Source organism: Canis lupus, chromosome 24 (genome assembly GCF_003254725.2).
Source record: "Canis lupus dingo isolate Sandy chromosome 24, ASM325472v2, whole genome shotgun sequence".
In the NCBI taxonomy this organism is placed as follows: Eukaryota; Metazoa; Chordata; class Mammalia; order Carnivora; family Canidae; genus Canis; species Canis lupus.
This window is the reverse complement of record NC_064266.1, coordinates 6446384-6474180: the sequence shown is the minus strand read 5'-3', so window position 1 is coordinate 6474180 and position 27797 is coordinate 6446384. Positions and strand designations below refer to the sequence as shown.

Below are 27797 nucleotides of genomic sequence, written 5' to 3'. Positions count from 1 at the left end.
GACACCTCAAATTTAGATGGTATGGTAGGTGAATATAAAGTTATAACTACTGCTCTTGCTTTGCCATTCCAAGAGCAGAATGCATGAAGAGTCAATATAACAAAAAGGTAAATCCAATAACAATCCCAGACAACCAGAGCCCTGATCCCAACCATGCCTAAATCCCATGCTACCTCCAAACCATTACTCTTCTATGAACTAATAAACCCCTTTATCATTTAAGCAAGTCTGGAATTGGATTTTCTATTACTTGAAATAAACAAACATAAAATACTATACCATAAAATGTCTTGGAAGTAATGCCACATTGTAACTGCATAAAATTATATACTTTTGAAAGCTTCCATATATATGATTTTTTTTTTCCTGCCCAATTGGGAAGACACCTATTACTGGCAACCAAGTAGTAAACAGTACTGAAATTGCTTACACTTAACTATGTGCTGGTCACCACTCTAAACATCCTATAAGTGGGAACACCTGGTGGCTCAGTTGTTGAGTGCCTGCCTCCGGCCTAGGACAGGATCCTGGAGTCCTGGGACCGAGTCCCACATCAGGCTCCCTGCATGGAGCCTGCTTCTCTCTTTGCCTGTGTCTATGCCCTAATCTCTCTCTGTCTCTCATGTATAAATAAAATCTTTTTTAAAAAAATCCTGTGTTCATTTGTCACCTTACACGATAGGTACGATTATTGTCTGCATCAGACAGTGAGGGTCTGAGAAACGGAGAGGTCAAGATGACGATGGTCAGAAGAATGCAAAGGCTAAGGTCTCTAGGTAAGGTAGGCTATGAGCCATCTCCTCATTCCACATCCACCCCACTCCCCAGAGCATGTACTCCTCTCACAACTGCTAGAACTCATCCAAGGGGAGTCAGATGTGCTCCTGGGTGACATGAACAGTAAACTGATCTGTACCATGAAATGGTCGCTTTTTAATCCCTCCTTCCAAAAAAACCCAAGTTTCTACACTTTAAGCACACCCAGTGAATTCAGGTGTACATAAAGCACACTTTCATACAACCAATCTTTTCCTCCCTGACCGTGGCAATAAATATGCAGTAAGAGCCCGTCAGTGCACATGCCTCACTGCAAAAGATCAGAAGGAAAATCCCCTATGTATTCAAAATAATTTATCGCATGGTTCCAACATTTAACAGGGTGCATTTGACTTATTTCTGAGCCTTTTGCTCCAGAAACGTTATTCAAAAGTAAGAACCAACATATACTTGCATTGCCTTTATTTATGAGCAGTTCCTTCAAGATGAAAACTGCCATGGAAAATATGGCAGCCTTGGCATTATTAAAAGTATCAGAGCTGGTTCTGGGAATGGCTCGCTTAGCCTCTGACCCTGCTAAGTTCTTCAGTCAACCCCCGTGCCGTAGTGTTGACAGTGGTCTCCCCCATTAATTATCAAGTCCCAGTTGCAGAGAACAATGAACGGTATTACTCTGCCCTTCGTCTTAAAAAACAGTTGCAAGAGCAGAACTTTAGAAAAGGAAGAACAAGCAGTTTGATGGAAATTAACATCAGGGTCTAACTTTCATGAGAGGTTGACAAATTAACAAGTTCATACTATGTCAGGTGCAATCACATCTTTTTTTCTCTTGTTTCAGATCAAGAAAGAGCCAATGAGATAGTATGTGTGAATGCCCTAAAAAAGATAAAGGGTTTTACACCTGGGAATTTTGTAGGTGACTTGTGCTCAAACAGACACAAAGTCATCCACATTAGTCTACAGAGTAGGGGAAACAAATTCTTAAAATGCTCTCTCAAGTCATTTTTATTGCAACCCCCATCCCAATCCTCTCTCTTTTCCATACTGTCCTCTATGAAAAGGTAAGAACACACACACATACAAACACAGTTGCAAATCACTGGGGCTGGTTGGTAAGGCAAGGGGACAAGAAGAACAGAGAAAAAGATGCTTGTGGTCAGTTTTTTGCAAAAATGAAAAGAATCACTGCTCACCCTGAACCCATGTAGTTGGGTAATTCCCTCATACCTAACTCTGGTTTTAACTATATGAGTAGCTTTGGCCAAGGAGATATTACCAAATGAAGTACCAATGAAGGTTTGAAAAAAGCTTCAATAGTGGGCTTTATCCTCCCTGGAGACCAGCATATAAATGAGCCTGAGGATGAGAGAAACAAGGTGAGATCATCCACAGCTGAAACTGAGCCAACCACCAGCCATCCTGGACCATCCTGGGAATCTGCTGAGCCAGCCTGTACCACAAAATCATGGAAAACAATGAGTCTCTAAAGCCAGTAGGTTTTAGGGCAGACTGTTATGCAGCAAAAGTCCTCAAACTTGTCCTGAAACATTCTCAGAAATGGGAGAACATAGCTGGTGAGTTCAACCATTATTTAGTGAACACTTCCTAGTTATAAAGAACTAGTATACAAAGCACTAGAATTTATGAGATATACAAAAATTATTGAACATGTTCCCTGACCTCAAGGAGTTTATAACCTAACAGAAGGAATGATAAGCATACATTTATGAGCTCATTCATAAACAACCTCTCTAGTAACATAACCCCAAGTGGAACCTTTCTAACTTTCCATTTATTCAGCATTCAGACCATTCTGCAACAAACAAAACAGAAACTATATCCTCATTCACATCCTAATGAATATCAACTTTAAAAATGCTTTCTATGCTGGGTACCTGGGCGGCTCAGTTGGTTAAGCATCCAAATCTTGATTTCAGTTCAGGCTATGATCTCAGGGTCGTAAGATCAAGCCCTGTATTGGGCTCCCATGCTGGGTGTGAAGGCTGCTTAAAATTCTCTCTCCCCCATCCCCCTACCCCTTCCCCCGTGCTCTCTAAAAAAATAAAAAATAAAAATGCTTTCTACACCTCTGGGGCTTTTCAAAGCACTATAGACATATATTAATAAATTTACTTAATACATTTAATAAAATACTATAACTGAAAAAGACATGTAGTTTACATAATCTGAGGCCTCAGACATCACACATCAGGAGTGTTATTTTGTTAATAAATCAATTTTTTAAAGATTTTATTTATTTGAGAATGAGTGAAGTGGGAGAAACAGGGATAGAGAATCTGAAGCAGACTCCATGCACAGAGCCTGATGTGTGGCTTAAATCAACTGAACCACACAGGTGCCCCAACAAATATTTTTAAAAGGAGAGGAGAAGTTATGGGAGTTTTACATATGAATGCCCAACTGGGGGCGGGGGGAGTCTTCTAACACTAGGATATAATAGTCTCCACAAGGGCAGGGATTTTTTTGCTTTATTCATTGGTTATACTCGGTGCTTGGAACTATGTCTAATATACTAAACATGTGTTTATTGACAGCATCTACTGAATGAGGGAAGGAGAGAGAAGAGAACAGGAATGGATGGATGCATGAAATGGATGGTGGGTAGATGGATGGAAGAGATAAAGTGAGTCAAGCGAGGCAAGCCATTATAGAGAAAATATTTTTAAATTCACAGTAACACTAAGAATTTCTTTATCAACATAGGCAGCAATCCTAGATTAGGATATTGGTATGTCCAAAAAAAAAAAAATGCTCACCAACTTTCATCCCTTCTTTACCGAAAAGCTTTCAAAAGTTTGAAAATAAAGTTTTTAAAACTTTTAAAAATGAAACTCACAATGCAGTTACTGAGATCGTAAAGAGGCAGGACCTGCACATGGACACCAGTAATAAGCAGGAGCTGAGCTGGACTGACTCTCTCTTCACAATGAAAACCAAAGGGGAGAGAGCACTGACTTCTAAAACACCTATAGTAGCCAATCTCTGCTTGGATGAACCCTTGGAAATTCAGTGTACTACCTTCACGTAGCCAAATTAGCTCTAGAGACACTGTATTTTTAGAGGCTATTACAAGCTATAAACAATATGCGAGTCTATGTGAGGGCAGAATTCTGAGCCATCAAATGCCCAAACGTTGCTTATAAGGAATGTGACCCATGGTTGAAACAAATGTCCCTTCCCTCATCCAAAATCTGGGCAAAATCAATGTCCATAAATAAAATTCTGTCCTAGAGCTATCCCCGGGTTCAATTCTTGTACCAAGAAGAGGTCAAGATTAACCACATCTAAAGGAGACAAAGGCCACATAAAGCATCATCTCTCCCATGATTTGTTTGTAGGTTTTCTACAAACAGGATTTGGTGCCTTGGGCAGCAGGAATCCAAAGGCCCACCACAAGCTCCTGAGCAACAGCCCCCATTATTAGCGCTGCTTCCAAACTCATTATACTCCCCAACACATGTTTGCTCCATGAAATGGAGAACTACAGACAGCCTAGGGGGAAAAAAAATCTTTTATAGGTTGCCATAATCTTCCAGAGACAAAAGTTCAGGTGACTAATTCTATCATAAAACAGAAATAAGTTGGTTTAAAAGAAGCCTATCCATGAAATTTAAGCTCAGAAAATCTTAAACCAAGAAAGGATTCCAATTTCATTTTACTCTGTCTCTTATCAGTCAAAACATTCTGAAAGAGTAAGACACTTTCTTCTTCCATCGAAGTGTTATCCAGCTCTGCCATGGACTTGTCGTATCCTGCCTCTTCTCTTCCCCAGAGAGGGAATATTAAGACACCAGCACAAGTTAAACTTAAATCATTTGTATTAGGATCCCACTATCACAGAGATTCACATATGCTCCACCCTCCAAATTCCGTTCAACAAACATTGTTTACTGTGTGTGAGGAAAAAAAATCTGTTTAATTAATGTCTGGGGAAAAAAACAAAACAATTTTCATTCAACTTATACAACTAGCTCACTTTTCAAGGGCAAGTCTCTCCAGTTGCAGACTGCGTATCAGCAGCCTGCTTCCTCCCCGACCTAGCCTTGTGCCAAGTCACAGTCAGATGCCCTGCGCAGGGCAATGAAAACACAAAAGCAAGTCGGATCCTGAGTAATCAAAGGAAATGTTTTCAGTAAGAAGGGGACCCTCCCTACTAAAAAATTAGAAAAGTAGTCAGTGCTGGAGGGATTCACACCGAGCGCACTCTCAAGCCTGCAGGCAGCACTTTGCAGCTCGGCTCTGGACAGACCTGCACAGAGTCAGCACTCCCTTCTGCCGCACCATCTGTCAGACACTTGAGAGCTTTATGCTGCAGTCCAAACTGACTGTGATGTATTCTGAAGCACAGAACTCAAGGAGTTATTTGGAAGTCAGAGAACATATCTTTGAGCATTTTTTCAGTCGTGTATAAAATGGTAGAACAGAGAAACCAAAATGTGTACAGAGCACACAAACCAAAGAGGCATGTGAAGGGCAGGGTGGAGGGAAAGAAAGTGGAAATGGACAATGCATTTGGAGACTCATTATGTGAAAAACTCATCAGCAGTAAAACAAACAGGATTTATAAAAAGCCAAGCCAAAAGGCACACGGGAGAAGTATTAAGTGGTCACTTTATAAACCACTTCAAACACTAAGCAGGCAGCGCAGTATTGAAGCTAAGCAGGAGGGGAACTGATATCCAGGCCTCAGGAATGCATTGATCCTAAGGCTTATAGATGCTGGATTTATCACAGCATTAAGTTCCAAGACCCAAGAGAGTTATCACAGTTTAACACAAATTCAGGCAGGATGAAAAACATGCTAGGGAAGCACTCTAAGAGACTAGAAAGAGAAATCAAAAAGAAAAGAAAAGTCAACACGGATTCTCAGGAGCTGGCGTAGCATGTCAAGAGACCGGGATGTGGGACTCTGGTACCAGACCAGGTCAAACCCTGAGACAGAAGCTACTTCAGTGCTGACATCCCAAAGGCTTTAAATACAGGGAACTGGCTACCTGACTGAAAGAGGAGCTTAAAAGCCACTGGGGATGGTGAGGCCACCCGCACACTAACAAAAGTAGGAACCAAAATCACTCCTGGGCAGGAGGGACACAGTGACGAGGCCAGAGCTGCACCCGGAATGGGCCATGCAGATGCTACAAGAAACTGGAGCAGAAGAGGTCTGCTTTCTCACTCCAATCTCCCAGGGAGTCATGCAGGAACCCAAGAGAGGGCAGCCCCCTAGGAGTCAGTCCCCCATGATAACCCAGGGCAGAGTCAGAGAGGGCGGAGAAGGGATCTGAGGGCAAAGAAGCCCAAGACTGTTCCAGCTTTCCTCAAACATTATGATGCAGATCCCAGAATCTTGGATTCTGACTTAGCACATATGGGGTGGAGCTCGAGAGCCTACACCATTCACCAGCTCTCAGACGATGACGCTGCTGCTGGTCCAGGAGCCCCACTTGAAATGGTGAATACCTACCTGAACCAAAAGAAGGACTGGACTATAATCTAAAGGAATGTAGCCACCCGTGTTCCTTCCAAGAATAAAACACACACACTCACATGCAAGCCTTTCAAAGAAGAACGAGGAACATATGATGGAAGGTGGAGGTAGGAAGAAGACCATGCCGGCACAACACTCCGTGTTACTTCTCCCACCATGTCATCAGCTCTATATGCTTCCAGGCTCTTACGGGCTGAATTGTGCCCCCTGAAAATTCAGGTGTTGAAGTCCTAATCCCTAGTACCTCAGGACAAAACTGTGTCTGGAGACAGGGCCTTTAATGAAGTAAATAGACTAAAATGAAGCATTTAGGGTACAATCTGAGTGATGTCCTTACAAAAAGAGGAGATCAGGATGTACAGAGGATGACCAGCAGTCCTGGCACAGTAAGAAAAGGCCATGTTAGGACACGGAGAGAAGGGAGCCAACTGCATGCCAAGAAGAGAAGCCTCAGGAAAAACCAACCCTGCCGACACCTTGATCTTGGGCTTCTAGTTTCCAGAACTGAGAGAAAATAAATTTCTGCTCTTTAAGCCCCCATTCTGTGATATTTCATGAGACAACCCTAGCAAATTAATATAAAGCTCTTGGTTTTTGTTTCTTGGCATTACTTAAATGTGGTTAAGTTTTTGCTGCATGCCTGTTCTGCAAGAAGCAGAGTTCCAGAAGCTGGCTCCCAGAATGATAAAGAGATGGTCCTTGCCCAGACCCTGCTCCTGTTCAGAGGGAGAAACCAAGGCCACAACCTCAGATTATGATGGATGCTGTGACAGGGTTAAAACCAAATGCTATAAAGGTCCAACGAGAGCAAAATCATTCCAGATGAGAAATGGGGGAAAAGTGTAACCAGAGAGAGGGAACTTCCCCATGGATTCTGACAGGCCAGAAAGGGGAAGCATATGGAATGGGGAGCAACACAGGCCAAGAAACACTAAGAGACCTGACGTGCAGGTATGCTCCAGGACCAGCCGGACACTGACAGGGTGGGTGGGATGCCGGAGGTGCTGGGCAAGGAGAACTGTCAAAGTAAACAGAGCACTGAAGACACTGGTGCCTCTGGGAGTCTGGACTTTCATTTCCAGAAAATGAAGATTAATAAAACTAAGGAAGGCAGGTTAAGGGGCAAGAGAATGAATACAGAGCACATCGTGGAGGATAATAAAACTCTCATTACCTAACTGTCCAAGAACGGCCTCCTTAAGACTAACATACTTTCTACCTTCATTAGCCACTTTCACAATAACCCCAACTACTTTACTCTCTCTTATTCTGTTAACTGGGACCCAGGGAAGAGGTCGCCATTCACCCTAATTTCCAAGCTAGGGAGCAGAGTCTATGACAGTTGTGGTTTAGTGTCAGGACCCAATTACTCAGAAAGAGAACTGAAGCCTGAGATCAGAGTTTCACAGATCAAAGCCTGAGGCTCTGTCATTGTCGCCATGGTGCCACCAGCCTGGCTATAGAGAGCCTTCACCCTTTGTCAGAGCACAAATCTGGCCAGCAGCCTTCCACTCTCCCACCACCCCACTTGAGAGGACCTTGGATCACTCATCCAGAGCAAGGGCAGCCACAGACCAAATTAAAAGAAGGCAACAGTTACTCTTTGGCTTGCGAGAATCCAGGAGCTCAGGATCTAGTGATTTCCAGGGAAATGAAAGGATTTCCAAGTGTAATGCTGACATTAAGGGACCTCTGTCTTCCACACTGACTGAAACTCCTACTGTTGCATGAGGAGGCTTCCATACATTCCTGAAGCAACTCCATGTGACATATGCCAATAAACTAATCCCGAGTCTCCTAACTGAAGGTGGAGATACAAACAACCAGCAAAGGTAGCTCAACACCAACAAAGATCATTCTGAGGACTAAGAAGATGGGTTATGCTCTTTTCCTTGGTCTTCTCTTCAAACAATACCCATGTGTCTCCTCTGAAATGACTCACTGATAAACTTGGACAAGAAAAAGCAAGAAGGCAGGCACTCACAGTGCCAACACACCAAATCAGCCCTCACCTCTCCCTTCAATTTCTGGGATATTTTAACGCTCTTTGTTCTTCTCCCCAAAGGTCACTCCTTGGATATTCAGAATTTGGGGCTTGGAAAGGACAATAACTGACAAACTGGCAGAGTCAACAAGTGGGTTCTGACAATGAACATAATCCTGAGAATTTCCTGGTTCACTGGCCTGTGTCTACAAAATGGGTAAATTCACCAGAAGAGCAAATTCTCAGAATTTAAAGACTCACATTTCATCATGGGCATGTGTAAATTACACAACCGATCTCAAAGCAGGTTGTACATTTATAACCTTGGCATCGCCTTATTGTGAATGAAGTATATACTTCCTTTCCCCCTTGATTTTCGGTTCAGCTAAGTGACCTTCTTTGGTCAATGTGATGCCAGCAGGCATGAGAAGCTCAAGACACAACTAGGCCTGCCTGCTTGTACATTGGCCAAGGCCATGAGAAGAGCATGTCCCAGACAACAGGTAGTCCAAGAGGATGAGAGACATGTGGAGCAGACCCAGAACTCACCCACAGCCTGGACCCAAGCCCAACCAAACCAGGCTAGCCCAGCCAACCCCCAGCCAACCTACACATGCATGAGGGAAAATGTTGCTTCAAGCCACTGGGTTGGAGTGGGTTCTATACAGCATTACTGGAGCAAAAGCTGACTGACACAACAGAAATATGGAAAAGTATTTCACAAACCACACAGATACAAATTCATCAGATAACAATCCCTTTTTTCATCAATTTCCAAAGAATGTCTTCAAACAGCATCTGAGTAGCTGCTTTTTTTTTTTAAAGCCTCAGACACTATCTTCCAATGAGAGGAAAATAGCCCTCAAAATATCAAATGTGAACAAAAAACAACTACAGATTTAAAACACAAATACTAGCAGAGAAATCCAAAATGGGCTTGCAAGAGCAAGAGACAGGAAAACTGTGAAACATCATTAGTCTTTCTCATAACCTTTAATACCTAGCACACATCACATTTCCACTCTTTTCATTTGACAAGTTATAAAAAAGAAAAAGATTTAGGAATAATAGAATTGGAACTGGAGGATAACTTAGCTCAGGGCCCAGAATCACCTTATGAGGAAAAGCCTAACAAAAGCTGGCAGGTTCATCATGGTGGCTCTGGGCAGATTCCTTCGGGGCTGTTACAAAACCTTTCCTCTGAGGACCAGGAGAGCCCACAACAGAAGGGGAAGGGGAGACTGAAGTCTTTCAATGTACTGGTGCACCTGTGCTAAGTGGCACTATATGCACTAATTTTTAGAGCTTACTATTTGGTTTCTCTCTTCCTTATATGGAACAGATTTCCATCCTCTCTCTTTGTACATTTACTGAGGAAAGCATATATTGTGCCATGAAAGGTCAAACAATGTGAGCTTCACAGACAGAGGTGGTGGCACTACCTCTGAGAGCTGAGTCTGCTACAGGATGAAAACTACCCATGTCTGGGGGGTGAAGGTGTTTATTCCACATCCAACTCCCCTGACATGCAAGTGAAGTCCTGGCTCCATTTCCTGCACAAAAATCTCTCAACACAGGAAATACTGAGGAGATACCTCAAGATAATATTAACACTAGCATCAGAACCAGGAGGGTAGACAAGAACGTCAGGACTCAGACACAGTCATTTAGGGCAGTGCTTCCTGTAACCGGAAATATCATGTCTCAGACCCTTATAACCCACCCAGGCTGCAAAGCACAGCGCAACCTCCCCCTTATGAGAACAGTCTCGTGCAGCCCCAGAGCAGGCCAAGCCACCTAAATGGCACCTGGAGAACTTTATACAATATGCTGCTGACCCCTCTCAGTGCTGTGAGACACAAAACTGGCTAATTAGGCCTTCAAGAGCTTGCCCCCATAACACAGTTAAGTGGCTGCCCCGTTTTCATGTACAGGGGATCCAAGGTAGGGTTCTGCCAAGACACGCAGCTAAACTTTATCCAGTCTCCCAGTGGTAGAGGGGACGTCACTCCTTCGGGGAAGTTTTGTCTAAAGAGGCCTCAAACACAAGCCCAGGATTCAGCAGTCTCTGAATCACCTTCTCACATGAGTGAAGTCAGACGCTATCAAAGCTTATACTCAGGTCTGAACTTCACGCCTGCCACAGCTGACCCTCAACAGATGACTCAGCTTTTCTGCAACTCAGCAAAAACTGGGAACATGAAGAAACGTGTATTTTGAAGCATTCTGAGGATGAAAACTGGAGGCCACTGGTGATATCCTTTCACAAAGACCCTCCCCAAACAGGCAGACCACATCTACCAAGCCCTTGAGAGAACAGATCAAAATTCTAGTCCAAAAATTTCTGAGACCTAGCCATGTTATACAGCGCACTCTACAGTATTGCCATGGGACATATTTTTTTTTTCTCTCATTTAACATACTGTTTTTATGCTGGATTTCACAAAAGCAGGAAGGCAAAGTGGATGCCCTTGAACATTAAGGTGAGTTTAATATGGGCTGAGTCACAAATGGAAAAACCCCAACAAGTAGAAACAGATACCTTAAGTATCAGCATCCCCTCTACTTGCTAAAACACACAGAGCTTCGACGTCTCATAGTTTTATTTCCGTTTCTTCAAAATCAAACCAGAACCCCAATTCCCCAAAAGTCACTGATCTTACCTTAAGCAAAACACGTAATAGCCATATTTGAGGGAGAAAGAAAAAAAGTTTTACCTATTCAAGCCAAGATAGTAAGATTATGGCCCCTTATTACAGTCCTTACTTTCAAGATATTTTGGGTTTCATTCCACTTATTTGTCCATTCCTTGGTCAATTCTTGAACCTAAAAGGAAAAATACACATGTGATTGCTCCATAAGAAAATTACTATGGTTTTCTTCCAGAAAGTGTCCTAACTCTTATAGCTTATAGAGGATGCACAATATATTTAATTATATAGCAATTTCAATCTCTGAAAGAACCAACACCAAAGATAAATCAAACAAGCGGATCTCATCCTATGACCCACACTAAGGCAGAGGAAAGAATAGGGAAAAATTCATCAAGGTACCTAGAGTTTTATAACACTCTTTTCATGGTATACTTAAATAAAAGCTGCTTCTTTGGATATTAACCAAAAATGACAAGTTTAAGAATCACAGGGCAGCATTAAATGGGTTAATTTTTCCTGATTATACTTTAAGTCCTAAAAAACAGTGATTTCTGTTTCCTTCTAATTAGATGTGATGATTAAATCACCTTGGATGCTGCAGTTTTCTTTAAGAGATAATCTGCTTTCTCAGCTAATTTCTTTAAGAGCTAATCTGTTTTAGCTAATTATAAATCTCATTCTTTTAAAAAAAAAAAAAAGATAGCTCTTTAATTAACTCTTTTAGTAGAAGCAAAAATCCTTTGATAAAAATCAGCTTCTTTCCAGTCTACTGTTATTTAAGGGAGAAAATATCCCCAAATGTTGAACACAGCACAGGTGGAAATAGCTTCTTAGATTCAGTGAAAATATTCTTCCAATTCCATAAAACTTTTTCAATGGTCCTAGTAAGTAATTCTCGTAAGTACTTCAGTGATATGCTGATCTAGTACCTGACCAAGAAGTAGGAAAAAACAGTAAAAAAAGAAAAAAGAAAAAAAGAATATATCCTGTGAAAGGAGTATCCCTGAAGCTAAAACAGAGTGATGGGGGTGACATGATTAGACACACGACACTCGTCCTTTCAAAGCCCCTCTCCTCCTCTAATTTAGCACTTGTGTCAGCTCCCCACTCCCATTCAGATTCCCCTCCACACTGCTCTTCCTACTGAGAGGTTAGCTGACTTAGCCAGCCCAAAGTGTGTGCCCGAACACACCTGCTGGCACTCTCTCTTCCAAGAGGAGAACACTGTCCACATGCATTGAGTATGGTAACTAGAAAAGGCATCCATGGCAGAAACCTTCCTGACTGAAAGCCTGTGTGACTGACAAGAGGTGGAGACACCAGAGTGACAGTTTACCCAAGAGGAAAACCAAGACATATCTAACCCACCTGTACCAACCATTCAGCGGTCACTCATTTTACTCCATTTACCCCAAACATGACTGGACTGAGCTAAAATCACACTCCTCATTTTTACTAGTTAGTAAAGTCAAAAGCCATTTTTCTTCTTGGTTAAAAATAAATAAATAAAAGACACAGGACTGACCCTCTCTAGCCTTGCTTTTTCCAGGTTTTTAATGGTTTGCAAAGACTGCCTTTGCTGCCTAGAACTGCACATATACTCTGCTCTTTCATCCCCTGAGTGATGCCAACCTCAGCCTCTAATGATAGCAATTAAAGCCACATGGCTCTCAGGGATTGTTTTGGAAATGCTTTCAGAGAGGGAGTAGTCTTATGCCTTCTCTCCCTACAGGAAAAGATAAGATTGGTGTATTGAATTTACCAATTTATGAAAATAATCAGTTAACAGATTCTCACTGGCAATTTATCTGAGAAATACAGCATTCAACAGTAAATCCTTCTGCATTTCACCAACAGGTATGTGTTCCATGAAGAAACGACAAGCCGATCAATCCTTTTCCAATCAATCAAATAATTCTAGCTTTAAACAAATCGTTAAGTATGCCTTGAATTGGTTTTACTATTGAATTTAAAGCAAATAATCTTCATTTATAAAACAAACATGTGATACCACCTCTAACAAATGATCAGGTGACAAGATTTATAGCCAAGCTGATAGCAAACGACTGAAAAGGTCAGCAAAAAGCTAGATTAAAACTTACAAATTGTTATGAACAAGATAGGTAGTCATTTCTGTCACAGCATGTGTAATGCTTTCAAATTAAAATGTTTATTGGTTTTTATTAAATTGCTAGGTATTCCTAAAAACTATTAGTAAAAAACAATTTAAGACTATATCCGGACATTTCAAAGCACTCAAAATTAGAATTTGAAGTACTAAAATATAAAATTTCATGAGAAAAATAGGGATTAAGAAACTAATGTTTTTACTAATGCTATTATCAGCAAATTCATCAACATAATTATCTAGGGAAGTGTCAACACGTTCCTAACTACAATCCAATTTATATTTTCAATATTGTGTATTCTTGAAGACCTTACCAACAGAATCCAATTTTCTTTCTCAATCTGTTTTAACCATTCAGCACAGTGAACAAAATTCAACCCTAAAAATGTTCTCAACGCCTGTTTTTCTTTCCACAGAGGACTATTTTTTCAAAACAAAAATAGTATAGAACCAGGTCAGCCATGAAACTGGGTTTCAGAAAGTGCCTGCACACCAGCACTGACATCAGGTCACATCTCCAGGGCTCCTTTCTCTGCCAGTCACTCACTACCACTCATTCTTCTGCCTTGACTCTCACTAGCTTAAGGGAAACTTGGCAGCCACCTGAAGTATTCAGACTCTCCAAGTACCACATTTCCCACTGGAAACAAAGTAAAAGGATGACAAAAAACTAAACGGTGGTCATGCTTCAGCTACTATTAAGCTGGGAACCACCGTCTCATGAATGCTGAACGTGGCCTCCCCCAACCCAGGGTTCTCATCTGTTCTGAGGAACTCAGCAGCCTCACTGCATCATCAGCACTGCCTACACATGAATTTCAGTTGCAGTTAACCATCATGTACCAGACAAATCTCATTTAATAAGTCATAGAGAACATTATGAGATACATAAAGACAACTTACTTGAGAAAGAGAGAGAGTGAGCAATCAGGGGTAGGGGCAGAGAGCTGAGCAGGGAACCCAGACAGCAAGGCTCAATCCTAGGACCCTGAGATCATCACCTGAGCTGAAGTCAGAGACTTAACTGACTAAACCACCCAGGCACCCCTATTGTGGTTCTTTAAAAATGGGATGGGACAAAGAGGGAGGGTTAGGTGAAATGAGGAAAGAAAAATGAGTTTCAAACAGCAAGTACTAAAAAGCATGCACTTAAAATAACAGCAAAAGTTAGGATTTAAAAAATAGAAAGTCAAGGTATCACTTACTCTTGCTTCATTCTGCTGAAGTTTCTCCTCCATACTTAAGGCTGTGGGGGAGTCTAAGAGGGCAATCTACGATTTAAGCCATAAAAGAGAACAGCAATTAGTAAAAAGCAGTATCAAAAGGAAGGAATTGACCATGATTAATAAATTATCCAAAATTGCCAAATAAACTATTAAGCAAAGGTAAAAAGTATTGTCCCACACCCCCTAAAAAGTGTCAATAATCATTAAGTCTTTAATCAATGGAGTACTTATAATATTCAGAACTATGGCATCCTAGCAAACCTACATTTGCAACACAAATCACCTAAGGGAAAGAAAAAGACAAACACATAACATACTGACATTTTGCCAAAACCAAACACAACCTAAATCCTCAAGGATTTATCTGTTTTGAATATGCACATTGTAAAAATTCAAAAAGAAGCATAAGCATTGCTCAACCACAGGCTTCTGAGATTTACACATATTGATTACATGCAAATGAAACTTATTTATTTTCACTGCTGGATTATACTCCATGTAGGTATGGCTATACCACAATCTACATACCCATTTTTTTTATCCATGTTGCAAAAGTATAAAGATTGACAAAAGAATGATAAACACTAAAATCAGGTTAGAAATGGGACAAGGCAAATAGAGACAGGAGAGGCAAAGGGAGCCAGGTGGGGCACACAGGGGCTCTCTATGTATTTGGAATTCATAATCTGAGAGGTAGGGGCAGAGTACTCCCTAGGATGTCATCTAAAACAAAAAAAAAAAGGGGTCATAGGAAAGGTACAGATTATACAGTCAATGATTCTGTAATAGCCTTGTATGGCGACAGACTGTAGCTATACTTGTTGTGGTGAGCATAGTATGTAGAGATGTTGAATCACTATGTTGTACACCTGAAACTAATGTAGCCTTGTGTGTCAACTATACTCAAAAAAGAGAGAGAGTCTTTATCCCTCCCCATCCACAGGCAACCACTCTTAACCCAATATGCTATGTAAACCTGCAGTTATTCTGGTCATATGCAAGCATATTTTTGTTGTCTTTTAAACAAACAGCACAAATACTATTCTGAATAGTGCCATGTTCACTCAATATATCTCGTAGAAAATTCAGTACAAATAAATTCACTTCATTATTTTTCAACAATTCCATTCCCCTCTATGGATATTCCATAATTTATGTCTGTACTTTCCTATTAATGGAAATGCAGGTTTTTTCTAATCTTCTGTTTTACCAGCAGTTGCCTACCACATACACAGCTGTACCAATAAATTCCTCAAAGGGAATTTGTGATCATTTTATATGTATGATTTTTTTTAATTGCCAAGTTGTCCTCCTTAGAGATTATAGCATTTTTTTCATTATTATTTACTTTTCAATTGCTATTCAAATGAATGCAACAGCCCACAAGGTGATCATCTTAAGCTCAGTTAAACATGCAGGCTAACAAGACTACCATGGACCACCCTCGGCTTCTGTCCCCTGGCAAGACAGCAGAGCTAACAACTGGACAGCAAGGTCCTCCTAAACTCTCTTCAACAGTCCTCACAGCTGTCAGGAGCTATTGTGTTTGGCATGAAGGGCTGAGATTCACACATGTAGGGGGCTCACCTTGGCTTAAAAGTCCTACACCCAACAGAAGGCAACATCTCTTGTACAGGCATGCCCTCCACAGTCCACAAGAGACACACTCAGTTAAGAGTCCCTGCACTCAGGGAAATCCAAAGCTATGGCTTCCTACATGCATTTATAGTCTATATACAGTTCATCCTAATCCAGACACAATTCTCCTATTAGGGGTCATCTTTATCATTAGAGATGTTGCCTAGTTATAAAGCTGCATCCCACTTTTATCCAAATTACAGAGAATAAAGCCAATAAGTTAATCATTAATGAAGGAAATTCATCCTTCATGAAGGAAAAGGAGTTCTGCTAACACATTACTACAACACATTATTGTGGCACCTAGCATGTTGTCTTGCACACAGATGGTACTCAATAAATACTTGCCACTGAAGAAATGCAAGTGGCAGGCATTATTATGAATTGCATTGTTTATATATGCTTGACAATTTTCAAAACAATCAGTAACCCCTTTATAACATGACTAATTTTACAGACTCCTCTATTGGGATCTTTCATCTATGCTCAAAACACTCCTACCACATCAATTACTCAGAAGATAATCAGACTGAACACATGCATGAGGCTATCATAACCACTACACCTTTGGAAAACCTACCTAAGTCCTTTTAAAAGAAATATTTGGTAAAACTAAATCATTTTCAATTAAATTACTCTTTGCAGGGTGTCCAATTAGAAGAAAACTGTTCAAGGACTAAATAATACTCAGATGAAGTTCATGTGTTAAAACCAAATACACTACGCCAAAACTGTAGTAGTATCAATTCCACTAACAACAAGTACAAGCACCTGCTGCCTCCTGCCCTTGCCAATATACTCTGCAATCAGGCATTGTAATCTTTGCCCATCCAATCAGTTTTCTAAGAATTTTCAGGTATAATTTACATGCAGCAAAATACACACTTAATGACTGTGGATATATCTATTTTCATATATATATATATATATATATTCATTTCACTCTTCTTAGTATTTGTAGTTACTGTATTTTAAGGGACATTAAGCATATTTTCATAGACTAGGAACTTTGTTCTGTGAACTCTGCTCATATTGTTTACTTTTCTGCCAGCTTGTGACCTTATTCTTATTTTTTTAAGATTTTATTTGTTTATTTGAGAGAAAGAAAGAGAGTGCACGCATGCTCAAGCCCTAGCCAAGGTAAGAGTAGAGGGAGAGGAAGAAGCAGGTTCCTTACTGAGGATCCCAGGACCCCAGGATCAAGACCTGAGCCGAAGGCAGAAGCTTAACCAACTTACTACCCAGGTTCATCTATCTTTTTTTAGAGCCCTTTTATCTTACCTTCTTAATAGAAGCTCTTTTCATAATAAAGTGCACAAGTTGGCAATCTTTTTTTCCAAATTTGTACTGATCAGAGCAAATTTTCAAGGTGTCATGAAAACATGCTATGTCCTTCCTTACCTTGGTCTATGCGAGCGCTCATGAAATGAGAAGAGTTATGGTTCCCTGTGGCAAATATGTTTGGCTCTGTCTCCTGCTATTTCCTATAGTGTTTTTGTTGTTTTTTTTTTTTCTTTTATAAAAGCTGACAGCATGTTTCATTTTAATTATGAACTGTACTCTGCTGTAATAAAGTGTTTTTAGGTATATATAATATACATAAAATATAAAAGCAACATAATGCTGTTTTGTACTACCTTCCTTCCCCTTTGAATTACCTAGTAGGCCAGTGCTCAGTCTTAGACAAACATCACGTAACAATCTTACTCTGTGACCCTCTCAGAGATTTATCTATCTTAAAAGTCTGCACATGAAGATATTTCTATTATCTATCTATCATTTAAAGTTTCTCCATGACTCCAACCACACAAATGAGAAATTCATTCTACTTTCTTGGCTTCCTGACTTTTCTGGCTTATTTCATGTCTGTGTTGTTTAATTTTCTCATCTCTGGATACATTCAAGAGAAAAGGAGTTCACAGACATTCCCTCGGCCAGAGTCAAAGCAGAAGTCTGAAAATATGCTTTAAATATAACAAAAGAGAACATCTGAAAAGACAAGCTATCAAAATGCTTGACTTCATTACTCATCTGAGAAGTGCAAATTACAACCCTTCTATAGCACAACTACGCACCCATCAGATGATTACAAGGAAAAGTGGACAATTCCCTTTGTGTGGATGGGGACCTGCAGCACTAGAACTGGCACTTTCATATACTGGTGGTAGAAAATAAATTGGTGGAGACTCCTTAAAAAAATTGTTTGGCAGTATTTACTAAAACTGAGCCTATGTACACCTTCTGACCACCAACTCCACATTTAGGTATGAAACTAGTATGTTCACTAAAAGACATGTAGAAGAGAGTCAACAGCAGCCTAATAGCTCCAAAAAGGAAACTCCCCAAATTCCCATCAAAATGAGAATGGCTAAATGAGCAGGGACCTATGTATAAGGTAGAATATGGTACAGCAGTGAGAATGAATGGATCTACAATATGCAACTACATGGATCAATCTCACAAACACGACACTGAAAGAAATGAAGTTGAAAGAATATAGACTACATGATTCCATTTATATAAAGAACAAAAATAAGCAACACGAAAACCTAATCTGTGCCCTCAGAAGTCAGAGTGATGGTTCCTCTTGAAGGAAATGGCAGGTAATGTCTGAAAAGGAACATCAAGAGGGTCTTCCAGGGTGCTGGTAATGTCTGTTCCTTCATGTCAGTGCAGGTTAGATGGATGGATTCACCTTGTGAAAATTCACTGATCTGTATAACTTACAATATGTAATTTTCCTGTACATATACAATCCTTCAATAAAGAGTTCATACACACACACACACACACATATATATATGCAAACTGCTACACATACATCTGTATATCTCTATGTAGTAGGAGAAGCAAATACATGTTAAATTCTTGAGTTGTATTTTTACATTGTGCTTTTGAAACTCTGATGCACTTGACATTCTTCCCTGGTAAATAAATACATAACCTTATTAAAAGGAGTAGTTGATTTTTATTTAACTGTCCTTAAGCAAATAATGGAACTTTGATTGAATGACATTCTCAATGAACCATGGTAGCACTTGGAATACTGTAGGAATAGAGCAACGTTATCAAAAAAAAAATATATATATATATACAGAGATTTTTAACGGGCATTTAAGAACACCTGCTTATTTTACTGAGCATCACAAATTTAATTAATTTAGGATAAGCCTGTATTGTTTGACAACAATTTATAGTTTCATACTATGATAAATTATTTTAACTTGGTACTCCTATTTTATTATATAATGTATTAAGTTTATCAAAGGATTTTATCTTCAATGATTCTAAAATAGACTTAACTATCTTTTCTATCCTTACCCTCAAAACTACAGCAACAAAAATATTCCTTTAATTACAGCATGGCCTTTGGTCATGAAAAAAGATAAAAGGCAATTGGCACACACAATACCTCTGAAGACATTATTCAGATAGAATATGTACAAGTTTTAATAAAGTTTTCTGTCTATACGATAAGGCTCCCTTCAAGGATTTCCTCAGTTTAATTTTAAAAGGCTGATTTTCTTTTCCTTAATTTCCATAACTTAGTAAATCATTAGGTACAACAACTTGGACCAAGAATTTTCCAAATACTTTCTTCACATGTAAAGTCTGGGTGATGCTATCATATCACCCTTAAACGTTCACCTCAAATAAGTAACATTTTACTAACACTGAAAAAAAGATCCCAAGAACATGGTGTACAAATTAAAATGGCTATTGTGATTCATGTCATAAGTTAGAGGAGGCTGACAACATCACACACAGCTAGACTATTCATTCTGGCAACTTCCTTTCACACATAGGAAAGGTCCACATCAAAATGTAAAATATACATGGAGACACTTCTAAGTGCAATGAACAATTCCTATTCAACTAATGTCTACCATCTTACAGGAAAGAACTGTCAGGTGTATTTCAGAATACAGGAACCTCAGGGAGGTTTTCATTCCACTGACAGTTTCATGATCAAACCACTTATGGTATGCCAAGGACTTCAAGGGCCTATATTCCTAGATGAAAAGCTACTCTAGCGAGAGCACACTACATTTAAAGAAAAGCATTTTTTTAAATGATACACTTACACCCATTATGGGTTAAGAAAATGAGAAGAAACATATCTTTGTTTATTTCTAACTTGAATCTAAGACAAATATTTAAAAAAGGCTATCCCTGATTTTCTTTCAAGGGTAGCCATTCTTCACAACAGTACCTAAAACCTATCAGGATCTAATTCACACTGTTCATCACAAAATGTAACTCTGTATGTACACTATGCAGGTAAGTTTACTGCGAAGAAAACATAAGAACAAAGCCCCTTCACTAGAATCCTGAAAGACCCTGAAGTGAGACCGTTTTGACATTCAAGCAAGGTCTCAGGGACATCACCTCAGCCAGCCATAGGTATGCCACATGTGCCAACTGTATCACCATAACCACCTCTGTAATGGACAATGCAAAATAGATTCAGAAAAGTCTTCAGGTCTTTCATTCTGTTAAAATACACTTTCAAGTCATAAAATGCATGGGTAGAATCTTAAATATTACTCCAAGCACTTCAATTTCCTTCCACTAATGGAGATTATGCCGCTAATCCTATTGCATGCTAAATTTCCATCCATAATTGATAACTATTAGATAGTTAATCATTTCAGGTTTAGTGGATAAAATCTTCCACACAGAGCACATAATGAATGCAAAGGCCAATGGGAGGGTAATGTAAAGGAAAGACTGGCTAACTCATTCAAAGCTTTACTTAGCACTTATTTACTCAAGTCAATACAACGAGTGAGATAATTGTCTCATTAAGATCTAGAAATAGATGTCATTACTCAAAGAAAATTATCTATAAATCTCAGAAAAACCCAACCTGATTGCCTTGAGCAAGCAGTGTTTTGAGTCTGGCTATTTCAGCACGCAGCTCACGGATGAGTTTGACGTTGGCATCCTCATTAATAGTAGGCTTGTTGATGATGTTTTTGGCTCTATTTGCATAGCGAAGAGTACTTAGGGTTTCTCCATAATTGACATCAGCAGGTGAAATAGCTGTGAAGAATGAATTCAAAAAATAATTTATCCAGCACTCCGTGTTTCATTTAACACAAAGTTGGTTTGTAATTTAAAAGTAAGATTAACCTCAGGTCATTGGATAGACTAAATATTCATTGCCACAGTAATGAATATTAAAAATTATCTAAGATTAATAGGAAAGGTGCTCACTATACCAAATTAAATGTCATTTTGCTCCTCTTAAGTCTAGAATCAGCTAACTACCTAACCAACTCTCAAAAGAGATATGAGAATACTCCACCATACTTTAAGGAGTCTCTCTGTTGAAGACACACGAAGAAGATTTCAAGATTATCTGTACTTCTTAATATTACATAGAAATTAAAATACTTTTAAAAATTTTGGCAAAGTCCACCATCCATAAAAATCCAGAGCATGATCATTTTTTCAAGAGTCAGTAGGTCAGTGAATGCTTTTCCTCCTAAAGCTTTGGTTAATGGCATCCCCTTCCACCACCACAGCCTGTAGGGCTCAGGTAACTAGATAATTGCATCTGGGGTGCATACCCCAGGACAGATCCCTTTTCTCCAGCATTAATGCAAGGTCTGGGGAGCAGGGGAGATGCAAACATGGGAAGGAAAGGGGAGAAAGGGCAAGAGAAAGTGAAGTTAAAAGTTTCTGAGTTCCCCCAAGCGAATTTCTCCCCTCTGCACATTTTTCTTCTCTGCTACATTCTTCCAGTTAGTAAAAATGCAGCAACATAGTAGAGTACTGCTATCATTATTTATGTGCATTGTTACTTTTCCTCTCAATTCCTCATTTTAAATTCCACATATACTGCTTTAAAACAGAAAAACAAAAGGTAGATTGTTTTCACTTTATGTTCCTGCAATGATTTTCTCCTGTGAGTTCATGGAATGAAAAGTTTCTGTCCTGTACTTTGTGCAAAGAAAGGGTAGGAGTCATTGTGCATGTATCCCAGCTTGCACAACACATGACAAGTTTATCCAACTAGGAAACGGGAAAGTGAGTTAATAATATGAGAGTGTAGATGAGATCGCAGTGATTTTCTCCAAGATAGAAAAATTATTTTTTTAAGATTTAAAAAAAGGTATTATTTCCTAATGAGACATTTTAAACTTCCAGGTCTATAGTTAGTTCCTATAAAACACTGTATGCTGAGAAAAAGAACTTGGAATTCTTACTGGCGATCATGATGGTTTTAGAGTTCCCACCAAGGCTATCTTTCAACAACCAAGTCAAAACAGAATCCCTGTAAGGCACAAAAACTTGCTTCTTCTTCACAAGAGGGTTTGCCGCATCCTGAGATAAATCAGCTGCACGGGAGGGAAGAAAAACAAAAACAAAACAACTAGTGAAGTTTTTTTCTCTAATTTGGCTTCTAAAAACCTTGAGGCTATAAACCCAGTCTGTAACACAAACATTAAACATAATTGTTTCGTGCTACTACAATATCGTAAAGAGTAGGAGGTGGCGGGGAACACACAGAAACCCACCTAAGGCAGAAATGACATTTCCCAGAGTCACGAGGGATTTGTTAATATTCCCTCCTTCCTTTAGTCTAACGCCCGTGGCACCCGTAGCATCCGCGCGCTCACTTCCAGCAAGATCAACTAGGTGGATCTTACTCACGGTTTCACACGGCATTTCAGAATCAAATTTTGCCTGTAGCAAAACATAAAAGCAAAATTGAAGAGGTGTACAGAGCCCTGATGTTGTCTGTGATACAGATCCTAATTATTTTCTACTCCTCACTATGATCGCTCAGGGTAGGGTTTGTTGTTTTTTCTTTTTTTAATTTTGTTGTCCCGTTGGCCACCTTAATGATTATAGAAACTTCCAAATGAAACTGAATACAACAGAAGTCTACCATATGTGATTCTTAAACTTTCTGAAGAACTGTACCATTACTCCAATCACTTGGTTGTTCCCAACAAAGGCTTACTGATTTTGACTGTGGTAGAACAGGACACAAGTCGTTGCGGGTATTCACAAAGAAAATATAAGTAAACAAATAATTAGTTTTGTTCTCATCTAGGGTCTCTCCAAAAGATGATAAATGTAGACACTTATGTAAAAGAAATCTGATCATTATTCAATAGTAAAACTTGTTTCATGAATTATAAAAAACTGAAAACCTTAAATAATGTATTCCTTGATTCTGAATTCTACCAAAATTTTACCTTCCCAACGAAGGCCTTTAACCTTTGTTTAACAGTCTGAACCAAAATGTCAAAAAGAAATTACCATACTTTGATAGTAGATATGTAAGCTTCTTAGAAAGTAGGGATGGAGGGATGGCCACACCCTAATCTACATTAACCAAAAAGGAGAAAATCCAATAGGCTACAGTAAATCAAAAAGCAAAAATCTAACAAAAGGTAAAGATGTGGAGCATTTATTGGGATTTGTTCTGATTGACCTTTGAGAATTTTTAAATTTTTCTTTGCTCTGTGATCCCCCTCCTTAATAAAATGCTATCTTTTTGTATCTGGTATGTTCAATGGTTAATATAGGCCAGGATATCCCCAAACTCCTAACACACATTTAAGTCCCAAGAGGACACTCTGTATGCACATGTTTGCATTCATCTGTGCTACTGGCCTAGGTCTTAAAATACTTACCCTCAATGATTGCCACACATTTTCAAAATCCTCTCCACCTCCTGATCAGAATGAGTTCTTACATCAGTACTTAAAAACGCTGGTTGCCCTTTAATATTATTCTCATAATCCTAATCAACATTTTTGGGTGAGTGCCATGGAGCGATAATGAACTACAATGAGTTACTCACCTTGGCCCCCCACTGGTCTGACTTGGCAATCTATTATCTCCCACAGAGCTCGCAACAATGAAAACTTTTGCTTAATTATGCACAGGCAAGTGGTTGTTTTTGGATCTTTTTTTTTAATGTCTAGAACAGGGTTGAGGCCTGCTAAGTATTTCTTAAGGGTACACACCTGGACATCTCATATGACTGTGACCGTTACCACAGAGAAATTCTGCACACAGCGCATGTTCAACTCTAATTAACAAGGAAATGACAAGCAGTCACCTTTGCCTGCTGCCATTCCTGGTTCAACAATGATCAGTCCTCAACTGGTGCTAATCATCAGTAAAGACCTTGGGGATGGAGCCAGCAGGCCCCACAGCTGCCCTCACCTGAGTGAACTTGATGGTGAAGATGGCATGAGACCTGCTACTGACGTCATTCATCCCAGTCGCTGCTGTGGTTCGATTGATATTTCCTGCATCCATAAGTTCTTCTACATCACCATAATTCTGTACTAAATGTTTGGATAAATCTGGGCGGCGGAGGAAGGAAGAAGGAGTTAGAAAATCTCCGTAATCTATAGTAAAGAGAGGAAGAAACTGACCTCTATGAAAGAACACAAAACTGTACAGATCTGTTGACTTATTTAAAGATCTTATTTGTTCCTACAGTTTGATAGTTTATAACATGGATTTGAAGGCTGGGCTGTCTGGGATCAAGTCCCAGTCTGCTGCTTACTGGTGGACATACATGGTTATGTGCAAGTCACTTAACCTCACTGAACCTCAGTCGCCTCTGATAATGCACACCTATCACATAGGGTATTTATGGTAAGTGTTAGCTATTATCGTCAACCTGAGGATCAGTCCTAGCACAGGAAATGTAATCACTAGCTTCATGCAAAACCAGAGAGCATTTTTCTAATCCTTTAAAAAAAACTTCTTATTCATTTTTGAGGAACATTTATATGTTCTAAAATCGAAGGCTACAAAAGGTATACTGTGAAAAGGGGTCTCCTGTAAAGGGGTCTCCCCCGACCTCTATTCTAAGATCCACTCCCCACTTGCCCTCTGTCAGGCAACCCAATGGAATTAGTTTCTCCAGACCCTTCTAGAAATAACCCATACAGATGCAGCCAATACATATATATATATAAAGCCATCTTATTTTCCCTTTCAAACATGGCAGCATACCATAAACATTGTTTTGCATCCTGCTTTTTTCTATGTAACAATATGCTAAAGAATATCAGTGAAGGTAATTCCTCACTCAAGTTTATGGCTGTAGAGCCTTCAATTGTATGCAGGGACCATAACCAATTTAGCCAGTCTCCTGTTGAGACTATAGATGCTTGCTTACATTTTGTTCCAAATATACGTAACACTGCTATAAATAGTCTTGTACATACTCTTTTCAAATATTGTGAATATTTCTCCAGAATAAATTCTTAAGAGGCCCAAGTGCTAGATCAAAGCACATTTGAAATTTTGATGGATATTGCAAAATTGTCCTCCCTAAGAGGCAATTTATACCCAGCAGTTACTATGTATAAGACTACCAATGTCTTAACACTGTCTTATCAGGCTTGCTTACATCTATCAGGGATAGGTAATAAATGTTATCTTTTAAGACTTTTTTATTTTGCTTTTCTCTGAGTATGAGTGAGGCTGAGCATCTTTCCTCCATTTAAAAACCATCCGCATTCCTATTTCTGTGAGCAATCTATTCACATCTGTGTTTGTTTTTCTACTTGGTTGTTGTACTTGGTTGTTGTACTTGGTTGTTGAATCTGTCCCTACTGAGTTACATGATCTCTTTATATATGAGGGAAACTAGTCATCTGTCTGAAACTTGGATTGAAAAGACTTTCCCTACTTTATAAGTTGTCTTTTTCCTTTGTTGATGGGGTTTCTGCCAAATTTTATTTTTTTACCACTTCAAATTTAACACTTTCATTCCATGGTTCCTGAGTTTTAAGTAATTTTAAAAAAACTTCCCTCCTCCAGGGACACCTGGGTGGTTCAGTGGTTGAGCGTCTGCCTTTGGCTCAAGGTGTGATCTTGGGATCCTGGGATCCAGTCCTGCATTGTTGGGCTCTCTGCTCAGCAGGGAGTCTGCATCTCCCTCTCTCTCTGCCCCCTCCCCTGCTTGTGCATGTTCTCTCTCTCTCTCAAATAAATAAAATCTTTTTAAAAAATTAAAATAAAATAAAATCTTTGTTCCATCTGCCATTTATCCTGGTATAAAAATGGAGCTATGCTACCAATTCACTCTTTTTGTTTCCTCCCAGACAGCTTAACAACCAATATTCCTCCAATGTTTGAATATCAGATTTATTAGAAACTAAATCCCCATAAGTATCTACATCAGATTCCGGATGTTTCCCCTGTTCGATTATTCTGTCTCTTCATAAACCAGCTTTATAATATGCTTTAACATCTGATAAGACAATTAAAGGGAAGCATGAAGGCACAGTTAGCCTGAAAGCTATTAACAATAATAGCTATTCCACGCTCCACAAAACAAATACATAATTATACAATTTACTTTGGGCATAAAAGGAGAAATTTCAATTGGAAATTTAATAAAATACACAGAGTCCTGTTAGTCCACCTGATAACACTAGGTGAAAAAGACAACCAAAATAGGAACACGTTTTTAAGCCCAGGACCAGTTCTCAGCCTTGCCTCCAACAAGACAGAGATGAAGGACAACAGCCACAGGAAAGCACATTTCCGTGTGTGATTCCAACAGCCAGCCACAACTTAGCTACCTACGTGAGTAAGCTGAGAGGAGCTTCATTATCAAGATAGCCTTAAACCTAGCCTATTTATAAATAATTAGCAAGGGCCAGTCCTTTACCCAGCATTACTTGTGACATTCCTCACAAGTGATTGTGACATAGCTAGTGTTATCACAACACAAATGCTAAGGACCACAGCACATGAAACTCTGTCAATGTTCTTCTCACAAGGTGAGAGGTCTTAGAATCTCCTTATGGTCATAAGCTACCACTAAGATCAGTAAAAATATACCACTAAGATGCAGTATCATTTAAAGAGACACCTTGTAGGGTCACTTATGTTGCCTAAGAACATTGGAAAACAAATTTCCAAAGAGTTCTTATTCTGAAAGCCAGAGGAAATCTATTGGCAAGCCCATAAAATCAGTGGATGCCCAGTGAAATATAAATTCATACTAGTGACACCTGTAGTGACAGCACGTCATTTTTACTATAATAAAATGCCCAAGATAAACTGTTTACGTCTCACTATTATTTTACATTTTTTCCCTGAAACTACTGTTTTTAACACCAATTTCCAAGAACAGAGCTGTGAAATATTCACTCTTACCTTCAACATAAGGTCCTTCTTTTGGGTGCTCTCGGACTCTTAAATTGAAAGTTTTGGATGACTTCCGCCTAAGTAGGTCTCTCACACGTTCATTATAAATTTCCAAGTAGCTAAAAATTTTAAATAGGATTGAATTCAGTAAGATGATTTCAGACATGAATAACAACAAAACAGTAACAGCAGCAACATGTTTTTGTGTGATAACTAATTATCAGGTACTATGCTTAGCAGGTAAGTGGATTACTTCATTTAATTCCTTCAATAGCCCAGAGGCAGGTACTACTATTATTCCCATTTTACAGGTTAGATAATAAAGGGGAATAGTTTTTTAAATGACTTGTCCAAGACCTCACAGCCACTAAAAGGTCAAGCAGCTCTAAGGACTTCTGATTGTCACGTTAGTCCCTTCAATGAAGAAAAAAAAACCCTCAACCATCCATATTTATTTAAAGATTACATGTATAGTGATTCTACCAACACAAAGAATAACACAAACCTTATTCAGATCAAAGAATAAGGCCAGTGGGGTATATACACTTAAATGTCAAAAGCTCACTCTATTTGAAATAAATATCCTATGTCAGAGTTTCTGACCAAACAGGATTTCTGCTAGCCTCCCAAATCCTAATCCAAATTGCACCCAAGAAAGTCACTGAAAACAGACATATTTCAAGCTTCACTTCTTTCTATGATAGTACAGGAGGGGAAAAGGCAGATTCTTCCTTCA

General features: G+C 39.3%; 1 protein-coding gene across 16 annotated transcripts in view; it reads right to left on the bottom strand.

The window, feature by feature from the left end:
• KIF16B (kinesin family member 16B) overlaps positions 1–27797 on the bottom strand; it is a 316370-nt gene that overhangs the window by 233864 nt on the left and 54709 nt on the right. For all 16 annotated transcript variants that reach the window (XR_004808790.2, XR_004808792.2, XR_004808791.2 and 13 more), the window contains exons 6-12: positions 27071–27180; positions 24107–24249; positions 22441–22609; positions 22129–22260; positions 20784–20959; positions 14255–14320; positions 11034–11093 (exon numbers count right to left, since the gene is read on the bottom strand). Coding sequence is in view for 12 of the 16 variants with exons in the window: in XM_025469259.3 (XP_025325044.1) it covers positions 11034–11093; positions 14255–14320; positions 20784–20959; positions 22129–22260; positions 22441–22609; positions 24107–24249; positions 27071–27180 (856 nt within the window). In the remaining 4 variants the exon portion in view is untranslated. The remainder of the gene's footprint in view (positions 1–11033; positions 11094–14254; positions 14321–20783; positions 20960–22128; positions 22261–22440; positions 22610–24106; positions 24250–27070; positions 27181–27797) is intronic.